At 36.3% G+C, this 22877-nt stretch overlaps 1 protein-coding gene and 1 long non-coding RNA gene across 5 annotated transcripts in view; one reads left to right on the top strand and one right to left on the bottom strand.

The window, feature by feature from the left end:
- The window catches only part of SORBS2 (sorbin and SH3 domain containing 2), a 220482-nt gene that overhangs the window by 174796 nt on the left and 22809 nt on the right, over positions 1–22877 (top strand). The window contains exons 13-18 of one of the 3 annotated variants that reach the window (XM_051619979.1): positions 1634–1748; positions 7168–7251; positions 14058–14110; positions 14791–14960; positions 17191–18741; positions 21618–21709. In XM_051619979.1, the coding sequence (XP_051475939.1) occupies positions 1634–1748; positions 7168–7251; positions 14058–14110; positions 14791–14960; positions 17191–18741; positions 21618–21709 (2065 nt within the window). The remainder of the gene's footprint in view (positions 1–1633; positions 1749–7167; positions 7252–14057; positions 14111–14790; positions 14961–17190; positions 18742–21617; positions 21710–22877) is intronic. The other 2 variants (XM_051619981.1, XM_051619980.1) reach the window with 2 other exon arrangements.
- Positions 18356–22877, bottom strand: part of LOC127384910 (uncharacterized) — a 48716-nt gene continuing 44194 nt past the window's right edge. For both annotated transcript variants that reach the window (XR_007889534.1, XR_007889533.1), the window contains exons 3-4: positions 21590–21695; positions 18356–18402 (exon numbers count right to left, since the gene is read on the bottom strand). This is a non-coding gene — a long non-coding RNA (uncharacterized LOC127384910). The remainder of the gene's footprint in view (positions 18403–21589; positions 21696–22877) is intronic.

Raw genomic sequence — 22877 nt, 5'->3', positions numbered from 1 at the left:
TTAGGCTCTCCTTTTAATCTCCTGCATGATAGTACAGGCAGTGGAAATCTGTGTTCTCCAGGCCAGGCTAAGGGATGCCAAACATGTTAGCTATGCTTTGCCTGCTGCTGACAGCTACAGCTTGTCAAGTTTTTCTGCCATTGGAAGATTCTTTTTTTTAATTGCCCATAGAGCCTGAGTATTTAAAATCACACATAAGAGGCTTAGGTCTACATGTATCACAGTTTTAAAGCTGGGAAGCAAGATATGGTTTAAATTAACATAGTCTATAAGGGGTTACTGGCTAAATGTAAATTAAGTGAACTGAGTTTGAATCAGAATTTCAGTAGCATGCTTTTTTCTTTGGTGACTTGCAGAATAATGCAATTCGATCAGAACACTTCCATTTTCCCTTCCATTCTCAAAAAAAAACACCTTTTCTGCTCTGAAAAAATGTTTTTCCTCAGTGAAAATAAACAATAGAGCCATATAAAACTAATTCACTTAAAATGTAGTACGTGTCATAAATAGAGATATCTGTGTCCCAGAAATTGCACTCACAAACACTGTAAACAAAATCTAGCCCATAGATTATTTTTTTTTAAGGCATGTGACTTGTGCCTTATTATGTCAGGTCACATCAAACCAAGTCACATCAGAAAGACTGATAGAACTGATAGAATTTAATCAGTAGATGGTCTTTCTTATTGTAAATACAGACCAAAGCTGACAGCACTTCCCTTCTCCTTTACCCCATTCTTTGAGTTACCGGTAGGTCATTTTACACAGAGCTAAATGAAAAGATACGTGAGCTGCAGTTTTCCAAATGCAGTACTAGCAATGACTAAAAAAACTGCCATGAAAAGGTAACTCTCACCAGGATGGTAAATAGCTAGCTATCCCCCAAAAATGTGTAGGTAGCTATTACTATAACAAGGTAAATTAAAAAAAAAAAAAAGGTAGCAGGGCTACTTTTTATTCTTTGCATAGCACTATTAAACTGAATGCAAATTGACAAACATAGGGAAAAATTGATAAATTTCTTCCCTAAAGTCTACTGCCAAAGTCTTCTTGTTTATCTATTCAAATTTCCAAGGAAACAGTATGCTGCTTACACAGATATTCAGGAGCAGTTCTACTACAGTTCAGGATGAAGAGCATCTATTAGATTTTCACACTGTCTTTTAAAATAATTAGTCATTCTTTTTTATCTCAGAAAATTCTGGAACTTTTTCAATATGGATTTACTATTGCATTGTGTGATGATAAAAATATCTACCACTTGCTTATATTAGCATAGCACATAAAACAAGTATAGGAAATTTGCAATTTGAAAGGCATGTCATGCTATTTTGAGACAGTATGTCAGGGAAGTTTTTTAACTGGTCTACCAATTATAACAAAAATGTGAGTGATCACAGAGGCTGGACACCCCTAGTATTTTTCCAGCTGTACTGAATATACCTGCTGTAAACGGGTTAAGATTATACAGTGGTTGAAACACTGGAATAGTAGGGCAGACATTACACAACTTAAATTTGGAAGGAGAAACCATGCTGAAAATAATTTGGGTTTGTGTCTTTTTCTTGCACAGAGCTCTAAAGGAAATGGTGATGACAGTAAATTAACTCAATTGCCTATATTTGTTATTTAGAAATGACTGGGATCCCCCTGACAGAAAGGTAGATACTCGCAAGTTCCGTTCCGAACCAAGGAGCATTTTTGAATATGAGCCGGGAAAGTCATCAATCCTTGAACATGAGAGACCGGTAAGGCACAAGTGGAAAGAGTACTACAGTAAAGAGGTTTGGTGAGAGGTCATCTTTTCACTATTTACTACTGATCATAGCTATTTACATGAATAGTGCAGGTTCTTTTTTAAAATACGATTTTGCAGCAATTTGTCTTTGCTCTTTCCTCATGGTTGTGTTGAAAATGTGAGCTTGGCTCTTTTGTGAAACTTAGATCTTCTGGTATTTCCAAAAAATTAAACCATCGTTCTGCATGCACACCTAGTGGATGGTGAGTAGAACTGTGAATTAATAGAAACTGCTTTTTCTAATTGCCATACATCTCCAGCACTCATTTTCAGTGGTATTAGCAGAACATATGAAACCTGCTCAATTAGTCCATAAAAATAAAATGTCTGCATTTTTAGGATGTGCCTAATTGTACACTTCAGGAGATTTTGGTCTAATATTGCCCAAGGTTACCCAGAGAGGGTGTGGTATCTCCATTTCTGGAGGTGTTCAAAACTCACCTGGGCACAGCCCTGAGCAACCTGATCTGATTAGAGCTACTTCCAGCAGGAGGTTGGACTAGATGACCTCTGGAGGTCCTTTCCAGCCTCAGTTACTTTGTGATTACTGAGTCTACACTGATGTGTAATTAGAAGCCTCTATTTCTGCTTTCTGATTGCAACTGTGAATTTTTTCACCAGCATGTCTGATAAATGATAATGCATGCAAAATGACTATTAATGGATGTTTTCATTTACAGAAAGACACATTCATCCAGCCTTTCTAGTTTACCTTTGTGCTATCTCAATACTTTTTTTATTTTAGGAAAACTATTATGTATCAATGGCAATATTTTCTTTTCTTGGGCTTTTACTTTGAGGTTGAAGTAGTCGAGGGAGTCCAGTTTGAAATAAGGGGGTTTTGTAATCAATACTGGATTATTATTTGCTTCTATATTACCGTATAACGTGCTCGTTCACATAATTTATTTTACTAATTGAAGACAAATTTAGCAAATAATCTAATTCCAGAATATGTAGTCTATCAAGAGTGTGAAACACCTGTACTAAGAACTTTCTCTTGTGTTTTAGTGGTCTCTGCAGGAATCTGATTTCTATTATCTAGAAAATACAAGGCTGTCTCGCTGTGAAATTTAGGTTCCTTCAGAACTGATGCATTTTTCAGAGAAGAAATTGGCATTTCTAGGTGCAAATAAATCAATATAGTTAAATGGGATTTAGTGTTTGTTGTGAAGCTGAACTTAGCAAATCATTTTTTCTAAAAGGTGATGGCTTTTGTTCTAAGCATTTTTTTAATTGCCATGGTTGCATTAGATTCAATTTAAAAACAAGCAAATGGCAGTGATGGTTGAAGAATTACCTTAATTTTCTAATAAATTAAAATTTTTACTGATCTATTGTGAAAAAAAATCATAGAAGAATTACAGTGCTGATGAATATTATCATAGAAACAGTTTTTCAATTTTAGCAAATACCTTAGTCACATTGTACATACTGAACAGCATCAGTGAAGGGCACAACCACACTTTTATCATCTGAAGCTTAGACTAAAAGTTTATACTTTGATTATGTAAATACAAGAAAACATCTCTTTGTAGAATGAATTTTAAAAGCTGAGGAAATAATATTCATGGACCAGTATTTGAACGATGGATTTGTTTCCTAAAATGGGTATTTACTTTCAGTAAATAAATAAATTGCAGTGTGATAATTTAGTCCTACTCATATGGATATGAACACAAATTTTTATTCTTTACTAGCTTCAATCTTGTATAATTGAAGTATTTCATACACGTACATGTACATACATGTACATACATGTAAAGCAAGAAATGAAAAATCTTGGTGTTAGTGTAAAGGAAGATTTTGTAAAATTGGGGTAAGTAATAGATGCTTTTATTTTATTAGGTATTTTAGTCTAAGCATGAAAGCACATGTACTTGTCAGGTAAAACTGCCAGGTCAAAATTTAGTTCTGGATATTTTTATATATGTTCAGTACACAAATTTACTACTGAGTAGTGAATTTGTGATCAGAATAAATTTTACAATATTACTGTTTTGTCAGATGGTAGAAATAGACTGGACTTGCATCATTCTATACATCTGTTGTTTGTTGGTGTTTGGAGTTGTTTTACTCTAGTGGAAAATTTGAAATCTGATCACCTTTGACATCTCAAGCTGGTTATCAGAATACTCTACTCAGCACTGGCTGAGTTACTTGAGGAACACTGTCAAAAAGTTTTCTCTGTATGCTTTAAAATGGAATCAGGAATTCTAAATATGTTTCAATATGACATTAAAGAAAATACATCCTCTTATAAAGATATGGAGAGACTGAGTCAATCTAGTAGTGGACTTGGAGCTACAGCAGCCATGTAAAAGTAGTCAAGAATAAAACAAACAACAGTAAAAGTAAAAATAAAAGAAAAAAGGTAATAAGATGCCAAAGCCAAATAGTTGACAAGCATCTCAGTCCAGTGTTCCAAAGAGGCTTCAGTACGATGTCTGAACTTGCAAATGGAAAATAGTAATTTCATCATGCAGATCATGTAAGATAAACTCACCAGACTTTTCCTTGTTGCCTGTGAATGTCTTCAACTGTTTTGACTGAGAAGTCATAAAAAAGTTATTTATATTCTTACTGCTTTTAGCCTGTGTTCAAGCAGTTTGGGAGATACTTGTGAGAAAAAGCCAAGATTAGTTTTTCCAGTCAAAATTATTTGTTCATTTCAAGTCTCTTAGTAGAGGAGATAATGGAAAAAGGTCCATCAGCAAAACTGAATCTGAAAGCCAAGCTAAATCAACTGCGTCTCTATTGATCTTGGTAGCACAGGGAGTGTCGCCCGCCCCAGGGTTGCCAGGCAGCAGTGAACTTGCGAACTGTGGTGCTCAGTTTCTTTTTGTTTGCTGCCCTCTGCGGTTCAAACTGTAAATAAAAGTAGGACTTGAGTGCATAGAGTTTACATACTTGTTGTCTTATGCTCTCATTTTATTTTCACACTACTACACGAGAACTCAAAACCTTCGGAACTATACAAAATATACTATTTGAAGCTCTTTATTTACAAAAAGAAATGTGGGGGGTTTTAAGCTTTCAACTAATTACAAGAGTATTTGAAGATAAAAGAGGCGCCAGCTCCCATTCTCATTTTTTTCTCCTTGGCTAGCTAGGTGGAAGCCCAGCTGGTCTGATGATGTGTTCTGGCTCCCTGCAAGAAGGGACACTGGTCCTGCAATGTGTAGGTGTCAGGCTGCTGCTTTCCCAGGGACTTTTTGGCTCACAAGGCTGACGCTCGCTACCCAAGGAAGTAGGGCCTGGTTTTGTAGAGCCAACAGCTCCACAATTCCATTCTATCTGCATTTCAATGAATGTATTTAATTATTTTATGTAGATGCACCCAGTTATTGATATTTTTATTTCTGTTCCTGAAAATTAAGTAACTGGTATAATAGAAAGATGAAAACAGGCTATAAATATTTCAGCATACTGTAACTTAGTTTGGAGAAATAACGAAAAAGCAATTGTTTAGTGCTGTCTTCTCAGATTATGCAGATCCAAATTGTGGATTATTTTTTAAGGTAAGCAAAAAGCTTTGAATATTTTAAGCATTCTCTATCATGGGAACCAAGTTGGTATATAATGAAATTATCTTCTGCAATGTGAATCTGTCAGGTTTTGCCCTCATGCCTTCATCTCTCTGTAGAAGAAAATTGCATTTTTTCTTAAATCAATTATAGTCCCTACTAGGGTTATAAATCTTTATTTGGTAAGTTAATGAAACTAATTGCAGTGGTGATTTTCTGCTAAAGACTTGGAGATACACAGTTGAGTTGAAACAGCTCTCATTAGTAGTGCTGAATTATGTCTTTGGATGGTGGAAATGTAAGGACAAAACTCCAGAGCAACCTCACTCCTTATCCTGCTATGGAGCACAGGCAAGTTCTTCATCACTGGCATTCACTTCCCACTCTTCACAGGAATAGTATGTCCCTTACTTAAAAGGGATATTGTGAAGATAAATCTATAAAGCAACAGTTAATGTCCAGATATTGCAGGAACAGGTCATAGATACGTGAGGACCAAGGTAGTTCAAAAGAGTTGTTGACCTTTCAATAGAGCAAAGTTTGCAGTCTGTTTCAGTAACATCAAAGACAGCTAGAAAAGTGCTGTAAGATGCTTAATTACCTGAAATGTTCAAGACCACTATGTTATCTCTTGCAGAAAGCAGAAATAGCTGTATAGGATTGCTCTCATGTATTGGTGACAGCTTGACTCAGGAGGAAAAAGTGTTACATTCTCTATGCGGGACCCTGTCTTCTTCTTTGAGGATTGCTTGCTAGGTCACATCATAGTTGGTGTCCAAGTTCTGACAATTACATTGTGGAGGAAAAAAAATTTAATTCAGAAATATCTTTAACAAGAGGCTTTCTCTGTTTCAGAGATATTTGAGCCAACAGTTCACTGTAGTTCTGTGCTGCATGACAGCTTACAACAAATCCTACAAAGGAACTGGAGCTATTTAGAAAATAATTAATGCAGCCAAGTTTACAGTTGATTAGATATCCCACCGGGAGCTCTACTGTTTTGCAGTGATATGTTCTCATGCTGCTTGAATAAATCTGTCAATTATTCTTCTGTTCATTGAAAAATTTTCTTAATGCCATCTTCAATTGCTACTTTATCCCTTTGCTGTGAGAATTTTCTGATGAAAACAATGTATTTCACAGTGGAAAAAAATTCTTCATCAAAAAGGCTGTGAGAGGTAAAGCATTACAAAATGCTGCTAAAATTATTATGGAATGCATAATATTTTGTTTCCTATTTTTTTATCATAGGATTTAAAATATACCAGTTCTACTTCATATGCTTAAGTGGCTTTTTAATATAGTCATGTCTGCATGGTGTGTTTTGATAATCTCTGCTCATCACTTGCTTCAAGACAACAAGATCCAGAATTAACATGCTTTGTGAGAAGACTAGGAATGGCCAAAAGCAATACTGATAAAATTCTATCTTTATTGCTGATCAGATAGGCTATTTCTTGCCTATGCTGAAGGTGACTGATCATTTAAACCATCCACCTAACAAGGAATCTTTCATAACATTAAATGTACTAAGTAAGGCTGTGACATTTACAGAAGTGGTCAAAGAGCCCTCTTAGTTTTAAAAGAATAATTTAAAAGTATTTAATGTCTTCCAATCACTGGAAAAGCAGCAACAAAAAGTATTAAAGCTACCAGTCAATGACAGCTCTTGAACAAGAGTATTCTCTATCTTAATACCATCTTCATTCTTAGGTTTGTTTCTATTCCTTTCCCCATACTTGTTTTCTGTTTGTGTGCATTTTTTGTTAAAGTGACATGGCATTTCCAGCACTTTTCTCAGTGTGTGCCTTTTCCTTCCTTTTTCCTTCACAATCGCTCCAGACTGGTCGCATAAACCCAGATGACATAGATTTAGAAAATGAACCCTGGTATAAATTCTTTTCAGAAATGGAGTTTGGATGTCCGGTAAGTGGGGACAGAATATTAATATTTAATAATTAGGAAAAATATTTTTATAATGAGGAATTTACAAATTACCAAGTTCGGAAAACATATGCCAGTAAATTAATATACTTCTTTTGAGCAAGGCCAATAAAGTAATCTCATGCATAAAACTAGTACTTTTCAAGTGGACCTTTAACTTGCCAGAGTAGTGGCTTTAATAGCTTTCATACAGACTACATGTAAGACAGAGTAGTGTGCAAGCACAAGACAAATTGCATGTTAAATGGGGATGTTTACTAGTCTCCCTAAATCTTTTGCATTTGGCTGGTTTGTTTTTGAATAATCTTTCAAAACAGAAAAACATGTACATTTACATTAGGGATGCTGAGTTACAAATCATGTATTTTTACTTGAAGGAGTGTGTCTAAATTTAAATGCATGCAGCCATATAAAAATTGTCTATGGCTTTATTTCCTTTTTTTCCTCTCCTATGCATCAATGCAGAACAGGTGTTTTGTACCTGAACACAGAGATATAGGTTTGCTATGTTTTCAAGATGGACACCTGTTTGAACAAACAGACTTCAGTTCTGCTCTGATTTTCACAAATAGTCAGGTCCAAAAAAAAGACTCAGGCAAACAGATGCCACCTTAGTCCTCCTACTAGCACTTATGTTTAAAATTATCAACCTAAAATGGTCCGTTTGATTGAAAAAACCTAAACTTTGGAGATACTGCTGTTTTTCAGCTTTGGTTACCTAGGCACTTCTGCAAATACCACAGGCTTCATTGGATGTAAGCACCGAAGTTTGTTATGTATTTTATACAAGGATAAACCACTAATGTCCTCGAAGCAAGACTGAGAACTAGGTCTCAGTTTCTCCCTGCACAGTGACTTAATGACTAGGTTGGAGATGCACTTGCTGTCGCTTTTGCACACACCCCTCTCTGGCTCCTTGGAGCTCGAATTCTTTCCTGTATGCTCTAACATGTTTAGGAAAAAGGATAACAAATGTATCCAACCCAGAAGAATGTGTAACATGGTGATTAAAGTTCTCTCCAGATGGTTGGAAGATGTGAATTCCAATCCCCTCAGAAAAAGTAAACCCAAGCATTCTCTCAGTCTGGTTAAGCACTCTCATAGCTCCCCACGAGCTTGAGGGGAAAACAAAAGTTCCTGCCCACAGGAAGGAAATGCCAAATAGACATGACATTTGAGCTTGAGGTATCAGAATTTAAAACACTCCCGTTCTTATCTTCTGTTAGCCAGCAATTCTCTGGAGCCACCCTCAGCTTGCTAATTACTGATATGCAGGACTGTATGAGGAGCCTGAGCACTTGACACAGGGGCCTGGAAGGCACTCTGGGAATCAGGTACCAAAGTCCCTTTTTGCAGCTAACTGTAAGCCAAAATCAGAACTCATAGCTACTTCAGTGGGGGCAGAAGAGAAAGCAAACAACATACCTTTTTTAAAAATTTTAATCATAAGATTTCAAAAAATTACCCATGTTATACTACCTGAAATTACTTTTTTAAAGAGTTAAGTACATCTGGGTTTAATATATTCTCCAGTAGTATATAATACACCACATTTTCACCATTTACCTTTTATCTAGCCATTTAAACTGTTTTGTCATTTCTCCCTCTAGGTGGGCAGGAACAGTCCAGATACATTTTTCTGATTAACAATATTTTACTGATAGTGATAACCTGAGAATAATGTCTCCACTAAGATAAAGCACATTAAGATTTCCCCAGCAGAACATAACTGTGACGCTTCACACTCCTCTGTGGCATCAATATTAAAAACTGCGGGTATTCATACAACCATTCCAGTTGTAAATTTTACCACTGAAAGTTACTAACATTTTATTAAAATGCTTATAAAATTGTAACACATTCTTCCTTCCATTCTATCCATACGTGCCACTTTATATCTGATGTTGTTAACACTTAGTTTCTAACTGTGTCACCTTCTCCACATTCCTTTCTGCCATTGATTCTACTCCATTTCATCTCTACACTTCTGCTTTTATGATGCAGCCACCTAAAAAGCTTTTGGACTATGTTCAAGAGAGTTCTTCTGGTGTTTCCAATGAGGTAAATGAATTATTCTTGTTCAGATGATTCTCTTGGGAAGAAGGGTAGGAGTGACCACCATTTATGTCTTAAGTTTGTTAAAACTTAGTGGTTCCTTCTAATAGCTGTGAGATGTTTCTAATTCAAAATCGTTGCATCTTGTCTTCATGTCTTTCCAGATTGCTAGTGCATTTGGATGTGCACTGTGGGAACTGTGGGTCCTTATCCCCAAAACTTCTCAGAACTTAACACTCAGAATTACACAACAAATTCCCACTTCTTCAGAGTTGGGCAAGTGCAATGCTTTTAGAAAAAATTAATACACCAGCACAGTGATATTCTGTTTTTAAAATATCCAACTGCAAATTCTGCACGTCAAATGAAAGCCTCTGTGGCTAAGCTATCATTTCTCCAATTAAGTATTTATGACTAAGGTTGCTAATCAGGAAATACAGTGATTAATAACCCTGTTGTAAATTTATAACTGCAGGAATGACAGTCACTGTCATTACTCCAAGTAAAATGCATCAGGATTGGGTGGTGGGCTGTCATTGTCCTACTCTGAGTGGGAGAGATTCAGGCTTTCATTCCTTCTCCCCTCCCTCCCCATTTTTAGTGCTAGGGTAAAAGTCAGTGAATCTTGTAATGATAGCTTCACTTCATATGGTGGCATTACTTCATTCATATTCATTATTCATTCTCCTGTAGTCTTTCAAAAAACTTGAACACAAATCATGGCCTTAGATTGTTAAGTGTTTGCAAGTTACTCTGGTTTGGTTTTAAACTCTGTAAATCTGGAAAAAACTCATTATTAAGAAATTTGGGCCCATTTATCTGAGATGATAGGCTTCTAGTCTTTACTCATGTTTAAGAGTACTCTCTATATCAGATAATTTAATTTTCAAACCCTTTTATGTCCAATATGTCTGGGTAAAAGGGGTATTAAGTGATGCTGGTTTTCTCTTTGCTTAATTTACAAATACACTTATCTTTTATTTTAAAACTTTTAAAATCTTTGAATATGATAATTCATGTTCACAAATTACAGCAAATTAAATATTTATTCAGGGATAGGAATATTCCAAGTAAGTTGCTGAAGTATGAGAACCATCATGCAAATAAGCCTGTTTGTTGTTTACAGCTTTTGCCTACTTTTCGTAACTTCATTTTTAGTCACCATTAAAGCCTTGATGCATGAAAGAGCTAGATCATTGACTTCATTGTAAATATGTATGTGGGGTTTTGAGCAGAACCAAATCAAAATATTTTTAAAAGTCTGGTTTTGGTAGTTTGGAGTGGTTGTCTCCAATATTTATTTTTGTCAGGCAGCGTTTATCGATATAGGGCAGTGTTGAATATTTTGGTAGATGCCTAATTAGCTTTAGAGATGTGTTCCGTTGGAGGGATCATGGATCAATAAATGCCCCAGAGCTGACAGGACAGTTGCAAACAGTGAAACCCTCTCAGCAGTGAAGAAGTTTGGCCAGTATTTTGCGACAGATAGTCTCGATCCAGTCTCTAAAGGAAGGCCTTGACACTTGCCTAAGAAACCCCACAGTGGCAACTAATCTGACATGTTTGTATCACCTCATGCAACAGTTCTAACAGAGGTCACTTGTGAGCCTGTTTCCTTCCTCTGCTGGTGCTGGACTATGGCAGTGACTGGTCAACAAAGATGAGGTTGATAGTTGTGGTTAGTTTTGAAATAAGACTCTGATGTTTTCCAGAACAGGCTCAGTCCATGTTTTGTGGGTAGTGTAGGGAAGCACACAGACATGAGGCCTTTGCTTCACTCTGTTGTGTAGAAATGTGAGGAGAACTGTGGTTACACTGGCTGTTGGTGTGAGCAACCCCGCTGCTGGATTGTATGGTTGTCTGCAGACAGACCTCACAGTATTAGATGTTTACTTTAAAATCATTGAAGTTGGATAGTGATGGGAGAATTGTCAGTTTTCGGCTTTAGGAAAATGTAGAGAAAATATGAACTGTACGAACAGTGAAGACTTGGGAATAAATACCTTCATCAGGATGTATTTTAAAAAAATAAGTACAATTATATTTTGTTTATACAGCATAGGTTAACAGAATGCACTCATCATGAGCCCCATACACATTCCAAATATTGAGAAAGAATATAGAGATCATTTCCTAAGTGCTAGTAGCATTATTCTAATTAAAATGCCCATGGAATGAGGTTGATTCTTTGCTCCTTTCCTAGAGCAGATGGTATGGTTTTGCTTCACAGTACAGCTTCTCTCTAATGTGCAAGTCCACTGACTTCATGAGCTACGTTACAGTACTTAAAAGACTTCAGTCAACAATTATCTGTGTCTTTTCTTCACATTTGAATCCACAGATCAGTTTTTATTTTGAAGTGTCATATATGCAATGCAATGACAGATTATTTTTTAAACCCTTAAAACTTGAAATCTGTGTCTTACTGGGAAACTTGTAAGAAATAATGTCACATTTCTTTGCAGAAAAATATATTTGTTTTGGCAAATTTATCAAATAAATATTTTGTGCTGTGATAAAATGTGATTGTATTCCACAGTCTTGTGTACTCTCCCATTGTGGAAAAAAGTATACAAGGACATCACTGCACGGAAATCCACCTGGGAAAGGTACACATCATTGTATGAGTGAGATAAACCTTCACTGATGGAAACACATAGCCCTGGGAGAAGCTGGACACATGATCAGTAGCGTTGGTAGTCTTCCTCCAACAGGTCATTGCTACAACAGACCTGCCCCACTGAGAGCCCTATCCTTCTGACATCACTGATGCACATTTCCCTGTTCCTTGAGAACATGGGCTACATCACCCTACCTCACCTTGCTCCTCTTGGTTAACACCTTCTTTTCCAGATGGTGTGAAGATCTCTCATACATGTGCTGCAAATTTAAGATTACTGTTGCTTGGGACATGTTAATTTACAGAGAATAAACTCTATAGTAATTCCTAGCAGGTGGACATACTGCCATTGATAACTTCTTTAACGCCCCTTCTTCCTTCTTACTGTAGTGCACACGCTGTGGGTTGCATGTACTTCATTGTCTACTGTAAATAAGACATAGATGAATAGAGGAGATTATGTCTCCTCTTATTTGTCTGGAGGTTGTATTGGATGAGCTGAAACTGACTGCATGGCATGTAGCCCTTTTTTTTAGTATAGCACTAAAGTAATTTTTTGAGCTTGTATTTCTCGCTCCCCTCTTTACTCCATACCATGTCACGGAAGCAGAGATGTACGTTGCCAGAACTTGAGCATCAGTTTCCACAACCTGAAAAATCCCTGATGCAGTGCAGCAGTAGAAGGATAAGGATGAGAAAAAGAGGAAATCTATTATTTTGGTTTCCCATTTTATTATAAAACAATTTTTTTGTCAGAAAGAACAATACAGCATTACAGGAGAACCACATTTGTTGTCTGGAGGCAGTTTCAGAGGTGTGGGGCTAATCGAGCTTCGATAGGAAAAATTTAACGGTATCCATCAGGTAAGAATTTCTGCTGCAGCAGAGAAATTGCCTCAGCTTTGCTGATGTGGTGACAGAATATTTTAAAAATTGACTTGAAAATCTTGCAAAGACATATCACTTCTGGAGCACATGAGTCTTCCATTCTGAAGAGATGCAAAGACTTGCAAGTTTAGACACACAAATTACTAAAACAATGAAGTGTTACCATCACCATGGTTTCATGATTTAGGCCTGTAGTCTATTTCATTTCAAAATAAACTGGAAGATAATAGAGTAGTTATAACCAAAACCTAGGGTTTCTTTTTTGCCAGACTTGTGTTTACTTTGAGCTTTCTCTCACAATGAAATGCACATGAGAGTTTGTGGCATGAAAACATGCCATGTTGAAGAAGTCTTGAAATAGTCCAGAAACTAGACTCCTGCATAGTTCCTGCAGCTTTCAAAGCTGTATGATAGTTCTGTTCCATCAGGTTAGCTCTGAAATTACATCCAGGAATTTAAGAAAAGTTTAACTTTGGAACAACGCATGCCCCAGGGACAGTGCAGTTCATTCTAGACTCATACCTAGTTATCAGAATTGTAGTATAATCTAATTCTGACTGCAGACTGTAAATTTATTAAATTATTTATTTATAATTAATGGCCATTTAAGGTTGACATTGCACTAGTACTAAAATTATGTAGCAGTACTCTATTCCATCTTCCAGGGCTTGCTCCCATAACTCCATAATCAACTACTAATGTTCAGAGAAAGTAACTGTTCTTAGTGGGAATATAAGGTGGTCAACCACTGGCCACAAACATTATGGGGTTTGCAAAAGTTTCTGGCTATAATTGATTGTGAGTTTTTGGTGAATAACTGGGGGGAGAAGAAGCTCTGCAGACCTCACTTGTGCATGAAGGAGTTATTTTCAGGTTTTTATAGTAAAAGTTAATTTCAGCTGCTCTGTATGTATTTTTGAAAAGGGTATAGAGAAGCATGACTTTAGATCATTATTTAGTAGTGCCTTAGAAGAAAAAACATTACTAAAACATTACTAAAGTAGAATATGAAAACTAATTATGTGGTGTTTTTTTTTTAAATCTGCACAGCTATTCTCGTGAAATATTGCAGTACCTATACTGGAGTGCCCAGGATATAAATCATCATGTTCTGTTTTTATAGGATTTGTCACAGAGTAACAGTCATAATCAAACATCGTAGCAGAAATTCTCATCCTTTTTTCAAATACGGATTTCTAACAGATTCACATATTTGTTTTCACAGACTTCCTTATATCATCACTATTCAACAGACAAAGGCCTGGATAGGCCCTCTAGGTAAGAAATATAACACATTATTTCAGTAGACACAGATTGTACAGTCTGAGGGTTTTCTTCACAACCTGAAGCCAACAGATGTTACAGAGTCAGATTATAACACACCTTGTAAAGTACTGACAAAATAGAGAGATGCATGGTGAAAGTGTTCATATTTTGATACGGAAGTGTAAATGTTACTTTTGTTTTAAAATAACTTACTTTTGGCAGTCAGAATAAGTCATGCTATATTCTGGATCCTTCCTATAACATCCCTGAACTTCTATCTCATCAGCAAGCTGTCATTTAACCTTATTGCTTGCAGCACCCTCAGTGCTGTTTCCCTAAGATTGCTAACTCGTATTTTTCTCAGCCTCTGTTTTTTCCCTATCTTTGCGCTACATTTCTAGTACCAAAAAATCAGTCCAAAAAATTTGATGCATTTATTGCAATAATTAAAATTACATAGCAATTTTGTATCAAACTTTAAAGCAGTCAGGTGAAGAAGTTGTTCATCTTTTCTCTGTGAAATATGCTGTAAGATGTCTGAGACCAGTGCTCCTCCACTTTGCATGTTTTTGAAGTACTTGTTCTGGCATTGCTTAATCTATAAACCAGTAATATAATTTTGAGCTTACTTTTTAAAAACCTGAAATCTGATCTCAGAGTTAGGCTGCTGATGATATTGTTTATTCCTCTAGTTCTGCAAGTACTGCAAGTGACTACAGAAAAAGAAGGAAGTCGGAACCTGCTGTAAGTCATCAGAATGCAAACAGGCCTAGCCTGGGCCGTACAGATATGCAAAGCCCATCTACCACCCTTAGAAAGCCTTTAACTAGCTCGTCTCCTTCTTCTCCATCAAGAGCAAAAGGTAAGAGGAGAGCATATTTCTTGGCACAAAACTACTGCTGATGTGTGTTGTGAAACTGGTAGTAAATGCAATTGTCTGCTGCTGCCCAATGCACTTCTCTGGAAGATTTACTGTATGAAGCAACAGCTTTGGGCCTTTCATGAAAGGCTAACTTGTTTATTCTTACATGCATAATTGTAAGCTAAAAAGCTGGATTTGTAACAAGGATTTTTCTAGTTTCAACTGCGTATTCTAACAAAGGAAAATTGAAGTCTATTATTTGAACCACAATATATAAACACATAAATTTTTATTAATTCAACTACTCTTTTATTAGATTACTGTGATTTTGAGAAAGAAATTAAATCAAGACAAATGGTACATAAGATTAAAGATGTGTTTCCAGGAGAGGAGACCTCTCAAATCTATAGCTAATGTCTTAGATATTGCCAGTTATCAGGACATAATTTAATCAAGGAAACATCTGTAGTCTGGTTTTTTTATTTTGTAAATCCTTGAAATATTTAGTACAGCACATAAAATCTAATTAGCTTCATTTTGCAAGTAACTCGCCATTTCATTATTGTTCTCCATGTCTCTCCAAAAAAAAGAGATAATTGAATCATTTGTTGGTTCAATCTAGGGGTTTGAATGGGCTTTTTTAACATGACAAAAGGTTTCTGGTAAGACATATGATGGAAGTTATATACAAAGTAATATCATATACAGTATGTCTTCTTCTGTTGTTATTATTATTCATTTAATTGCTGTATTTTGTAGCTGTGCTTTCTAATTAGCCTGTAGCAGTATTATGGACTCTATGAACCCTTGTAAAAATAAATTCTCACTGAAAAGAACATAACATCCAGGCTGCAGCAGAACGCATCTGATAAACAAAAGTAGTGAGGAATATTAGGAGTGAAGTGGTGGAAAAGCTAATATATTTTAAATCCCATGTAATAGCAGTAATCTAAAAAGTGGGTAAACTGATTCATTTAGTGTACCAGGCCAGATAATGAAAAGTTGGTAAACTCTGCATTTACGTTTGTCTACACCACCGACACTGTGCACTTAAACGCTTCCTTTTTTTGAAAAACCCTCCCTTAAGAACGTCTACCACAGCTAATGAACTGTTGTAAGGTGACCTAGCTGTGTCACTCTCTTCTCTCTGAGCATTATGAAACCTACTACAATGTTAATTTTTGTTGGAATTAACCATTTTGTTATAAAAGCAAAACATTATAAGCTATTTGATCAGTGTGGATTTCGATCTCAAGTGTTTCAGTTTCTAACCCAGATTCAAGTTGTTGCTTTAGAAAACAGATTGAGCTGTTTGAAGCATGTGTCTTGAGCAGAAAGTTGCCACTTAAGATCATTTTTTAAAGTTCAGTGCAAATATGAGAGACCACAGTTCCAAATTTGTCTCATAGTGGCTTATAGACTTAGCATGCACATAAATAAATCTCTTAAACCTTGCTTGAAAACTCGGGTTTTGATGCAGAAGTCAAGCCTAGTGGTTGTTGTTTCTTCTATGGGCTGATTAGGCTCAGTAAACTGATACATTTTCCTTTACACCCATATAGCAGTTCCTCAACAGCCTTGTCTGCCCTCGCTAAGCTGTAGAAAACAATTGCTCCCTTCAGTGCTATCAGACAGGGAAAGAGCAGGCTACCTATGCTACTGATGAACAACTGGGAGAAATTTCCCATTTGATCTTCTATGGAGATTTCTCTTTATCTTAATTATTTTAGAATATGCAGTTGCTGTGAACTCTCTGAACATTATTCAGCTCAAAAGTTCCGAACAGCTTCTTTAAGAATGTACAGGTAGAAAAGTCAATATTTGACTGAGGTCTAAATTTGTTTGGCTTCATCTTTAAATTCTTTGCAGCTTTTATTGTATGTTGACCTGCTTCAAAGTCAATCTAAATGCTTGTTTTCTTACATTTCTTTGGAGGGGAGGGGGTGTGAGTGGGGCAGGAGTTTGTGGAGGGTGTAACAGCTCCATAATTGATGAGGAATTCTTTTTCATGTTCAAATGATCGTGAGTGCATTCTACAGATAGAAAATAACTTATTACCTCTGCTGTCCAGACTGTAGCAACCTATCTACAGACCTAAGTTGATAGATGCACTAATTGCTGTCTCTTTTCTAATCTTTCTAATACTTACTGATGTTGATTCCAACTTTCTGAATCTTTTAATTTCTGGCAATGTCTCTTTTTTTACCATGCTGCTCTATGGATTATAAAGGTGGGGATATTAGCAAAGTGTATCCATCCCTTTTAAGTTATTCAGTGCACAACCACAACACCTCAAATGAATTAGATTACTGTAGCACTTACAGACAACATTTAGCTGTTCCAAATGATTCAAGAAGGGCAATCAGCTACAAGAATGGCTGGCAAATGAGTCGTCAAAATGCAGAAGTCTGGAGCAGCACAGAAGAAACTGCTTCTCCAAAAAGAAAATCTCGTAGCTATGATGATCTGTTAACAGATGATCGCGATAGCTTTCCTGATGCACAGGCTAAGTCTGAAAGCATGGGCTCTCTCTTATGTGAGGACTCCAAAGAAGTTTGCTCCATGAACTGGGTCTCCCCATATGTTGAGGGCCATGGTAATAGCAGGCCAAGGGTTCGTCACAGATCTGCACATGATGCACCAGGTTTCCTAAAAATGTACAAAAAGATGCACCGCATCAATCGCAAGGACTTGATGAATTCTGAGGTGATTTGTTCTGTGAAGTCCAGAATACTGCAGTATGAAAAAGAACAGCACAAAGCTATTCTTCAAGGCTGGAGAGAGTCTTCTACTGAAGAGGTTCCCAGAGACATGGTGCCAACCAGAATATCTGAATTTGAAAAATTAATTCAGAAGTCAAAATCAATGCCGAACCTCGGTGATGAAATGTTGTCAACGGTTACACTAGAGCCTCCTAAAAATGGCTTATGTCCAAAGAGGCGGTTTTCTATCGAATCCTTGCTAGAAGAAGAAAATCAAGGCAGACATCCTTCTCAGGTACAACGGAGCTACAAGTGTAAAACCCTGGTGCCAATTCATATTGAAGTGACTAGTGATGAGCCACAACGATCGCATATGGATTTTTCTGACAGTGATCAAGATGGAGTGGTTTCTGATGTCAGTGACTTTATCCAGATAGAGGGGTCATCCTTTTGTAGTGAAAGTGACTTTGATCACTTTTCCTTCACATCATCTGAAAGCTTTTATGGATCAGGCCATCACCATCACCACCACCACCACAGGCATCTTGTCAGCTCCTGCAAAGGACGATGCCCAGCGTCCTACACGCGCTTCACCACCATGTTAAAACATGAAAGGGCTAAACAAGAAACCACTGAAGATACAAGGAGACAGGAAACAGAATCTGGCCTCTCTAAGATAGCATTCCTAGTCAGTCCCGTGCCTTTCCGCAGGAAAAAAAGTGCAGCTCCTAAAAAACAAACTGAAAAGAAAAAATGCAAGTCATCTGTATTTGAAGCACTAGATTCTGCACTAAAAGACATCTGTGACCAAATTAAAGCTGAAAAAAGAAGGGGAAGCTTGCCTGACAACAGCATACTACATAGACTTATTACTGAGCTGCTTCCTGACATTCCAGAAAGGAATTCATCTCTTAAAGCTCTGAAAAAGAATCCCATGCACCAGCTTTTTCATCCACTGCCTCAAGATGGTGCTATCCATTGCCCACTGTACCAGAATGATTGTGGAAGATTACCTCTTAGTGCCTCTTTTCCAGACATGGATGCAACTAACAACAACGATAGTGCACTGTGTTTCCAAGGTGGATTAACTTTCTTCTTCTGTCCTTGTGATGTACTTACCCAACCTTACTCCCTCCATTTCCCAACCTTTCTCATTCAATTTCTATTTGTGTTGTCTATAAGAAGCTTTCATCCCACAAAATTCTTAATCAAGGATATCATTTTTACATAGCTGATGAGAATAGATACGTTTTCTGTCTATTCACAAAAATACAGTAATTTGGACAACTGGAGTAAGAGTATATTTCACCTAACGGATTATTAGTGCTATAAATTACAATGTTGTTATTAAATTAAGCAATGTGGGGTTTTCCCCAAGAAAAAGACCTTACAGAAAGTAAATGCATGCATCATAAGATGCTGGTCAAACAGAAAACAATATGCAGATAGCCCTTCCTTTATTATTAAAAAAAAAAAAAATCTGCTGAGATTTTTTACATGTAAGTGACGAAAATGTTCTTAACTTCACCAGCATCATAAAAAGTTGATTCTTTTTTCTTATGAAAACACATAAATTTTGATGCTTTATATGACTTTTTGTGAATAGACCCCTGAGGTCTTCCGTTTTAGGAAGTTTCCATTCCACTGCTCAAACAATACAATTTCCAATTTCTGTGGCAGCAAAACTAGTTTTTCTCATAGAATTTTAAAATATCTATGGCATTTTGAGAAATATCCTATCGTCTTAGAAGGGAAATTCTCAATAACCAAAACATGAATGAAACTGTCAGGGTGAGTGTAACTTTCAAATGTCTGTCTTGATAGTGATCTGGTTTTCAAGTCCCTGCTTTGAGCTTGTTGCACTGCTTCTCTTTTTCTCAAAAAAAAATTGCTTAAGATGTTTTTAAACTTTAACATTGCAATTTTAGAAAAATCAAACTAGATTCATAGCAGGAGTGCACAAATGTCTATCCCAGAGGATTTAGCTTAATGTTTTTGGCAAGTCTGTCATTTCTCCCTTTAAGTGGTAACAACTCTTTGTAAAAGAATTCTGATTCTAGACATACAGTCCTCTGTGACAGAGCATCTTTGAAAATTCAGTGACATTACAAAGCTGTTCTTGAAATCACAACTGGATGTAAGAAAGAATGTCTTCAATACACCAATTATACTATATATGAGCAGTCCCATCTTGCTTATCTTTAATCTTGCATCTTTTTCTGTAACTTTTGCAAGTAACACAATGGTAAATATGTATTTCAAGAGACATCAGAATTTGAGCTGTTACCATGTCTTCTTAACTAGTTAAAACAGACATGTTGAGAACAGAGAATTAGGTAAAACACAGCTATGACACACAGCGTAGAACTGAATTAGTCATACTCGAAGCCTGATCATGAATAACCCTGGCATGCAGTACAACACAATGAGACTGAAGCAGTTGGAAATTGTGCTGTTCACATGTCACAGTTGCTAAATCAGAATTTTCTAGTCCTTGAAAGTAAGGAAATTTACAGTGCAGAGTGAACATGGATTTCTAACAGCTTCTGCAGCTATGGAGTCTGTCATGAAGAAAGTGGTACACTCTGTCAGCATTAATATCCGTAAAGTAGCATGGAGAATGAGTACAGAACAATATTTCATTGAGTTCCATCTGCATCAGGCAGGGCTGAGCTCTTCTAATGGAAGTTTCATGTGTTGTTGGATCTGTGTGTGTCTCTTACAGCCACCATCCACACAGAGACACCAAGGCCATAGCAAAAACCACTGAAAACTAACAATATTGACATCATAAGGAGCTGTACAGAAATAAAGCAAATTGTTCTTCCTAAACTTGCTACATTTTCACTCCTTCCCTCCCACATTCTTCTCTTTCTGCTAGAGTTAAAAGGAAAAAAAAAATAGATGTGTTTGCAGTATGTGTCTCATTTATTTATCAATAACCTCAAATTTTGGGGCTATTTATGGAAAATATTTACGTCTTTCTTCTGTAAAATCCCAACATAATGGATGAGATACTTTAAATTCTATTTTTTCCACTTGTACTTCTTTGGAAGGGGCTTGGTAAGACTAGATTGTGTGATTGATGTCAAAGGAAGACAAATACCAGTTATATGTCTTCCCTGGCAGGTATGACTGTGGCAGTAGCAGACTAAAATTGTATATCCCAGAACTTAAGAGGCAGTTCATTCCATGCTCTGGTCTGAAATAATTCCATTATATTTTCATTTCAAATTGGCAACTTGCAGAGCTGTAAATAGTGTCAGATTACTTTTTTATTAAAACATGAAAATATGTATTCACCATCCTACAATATTCCATCCTGTAATAAACATTGGTAAACTATGCTTTACAGAAAATCTGCCACATAGATTGGTGAGTAATGTTTTGTGCTCCGTGTCTTAAAACAGAGTAGTGTGTATGAAATAACATCCTTTTAAATTCCCTCGTGCTGCCTAACAAGTAACCCTGGTGAAGTAGAAATGCATCTTAGATCACTTAGGAGGAAACGATTTTCCTTCAGCATTCTTTCATTGAAGCATGCTTTAATCATGTCTTGTGCATGTAATTATGTGTTTATATTGTTGGCATTCCCAGACAGTTTCTTGCAAGTTGATGAAGTCCAGGTACTGCTGTCATATCTTCCATTTAGCCCGGTAGGGGTACATCCCTTCATACAGTGAGGCATAATTTTCCTCCCCCAATCCTTTATCATACATTCTTCTGCTGTGGATCAGAGGATAGCCTTTGTCTTTTCTTAAAAGTCTGTATCTTTTTGTTTTTGTTTTTGTTTTCTTTAAAGGTACACTGTAGCCATCATATCATGTCGTTTTTTAATGAAAGGTAAAATAATAGATCTCAATATCTCTTCACCCCCAAAATTAAACCAATCAGCATCACAGATTTGAACAATTTTGTTTAATTTACCATAGTTTAATATACTTTCTGTTTTCAGTAGACCAGGAGTCTCCTGGAAGCTATTCTTCTGCTTTCACTGATGTGGGACGATGTACTCCAAGGGAGAGAAGAGGAACTGCAGACAAAGAGGTAGTAAACAACAGTAAATAATGCAGCGATATATATAGTGAAAATCGGTAACAAATTTGAGACAAGATTTTTGTTTCTCTTTAACCACTGTAATGATAGAGATCAAATGAACAATTACTTCGCATCATGTCATCAGATGGGACTGCATCCTTCTTTTTCATTAAGGAGATTGGTGCTCCAGGAAATTAAAAGTATATCAAGATTTGTAAGATAAGCTGTATCTTCTACTTCTGTTTAAATAGATACAGACATAAATTTACTAGTCATTGATAGGCCCTATCAAAGTTGACCAGAGTGGGTGTTTGGGACAGTGAAAAATAATAGATGTGACTGGGGACAGGCTCTTTTGAGAACCAGAGCATTATACAAAGAAACTGGTTCAGTTATTATAGTAATGCTTTGAAAGAGGAAACAGAGAAATCAGACACACAACCTTTAAAGTAACAGCAAGTATCTCTGAAAAGTATACACACAAAAATGGAGTATATCATTCAGTATCTTAAGAATATTTCTGGATCTAGAACTGTAACTGCTCTCCATATAGGCTTCAGGGATTTTGTTCAATCATAAAGTACATTTATATTGACCAACATCTACACACCATAGACAGTTAACTTTTTCCATCTATTTTTATTAAAATATTGCACAAAATAATGGAAGCATAAAAGAGTGATGTATTTTAATTGCAAATATTTAGATTTTTATTCTGAGCCATCTACCTTGTTAAATGGTAGTAGAGGTTAGAACTGGTCACAGGATCTGAGTTCACACCACTGACATGGTTATATTGCTGCAGTTTGATTAAGAGTCTGATATTTAAATGGCTGCTCATTAAAAAATAAAGGTTAAGAAAGTTCTAGGAGCCATATTGTATCTTCCTTTTAAAGAATTCTGCAATATTGGAAATCATCTTTCAACTTGCATAAAATTCTTAACACTACAAGCCATTCTTAAGATTGTTGTAATTTAAAAGGTGAGAGAAGAAAGGCTTTTCTGTTTCTAGTACTTGCTTTAGTAGCTACAGCACCAGCTGTAGCTGTTGGAAAGTTCAGAAAAGAGTGAAAAGGGCTTTGATACAGCTGATGATATGAACATCCCCTCCCATCAAAAAGACTATTTTTAATAACATCAGAGAACAGGAAAATGCTTTTCAATTTAGGCTATCTTA

This window comes from Apus apus, chromosome 4, assembly GCF_020740795.1.
Source record: "Apus apus isolate bApuApu2 chromosome 4, bApuApu2.pri.cur, whole genome shotgun sequence".
Classification (NCBI taxonomy): domain Eukaryota; kingdom Metazoa; phylum Chordata; class Aves; order Apodiformes; family Apodidae; genus Apus; species Apus apus.
Note: the sequence above shows the minus strand (reverse complement) of the source record. Positions and strands in the feature narration are given on the sequence as shown.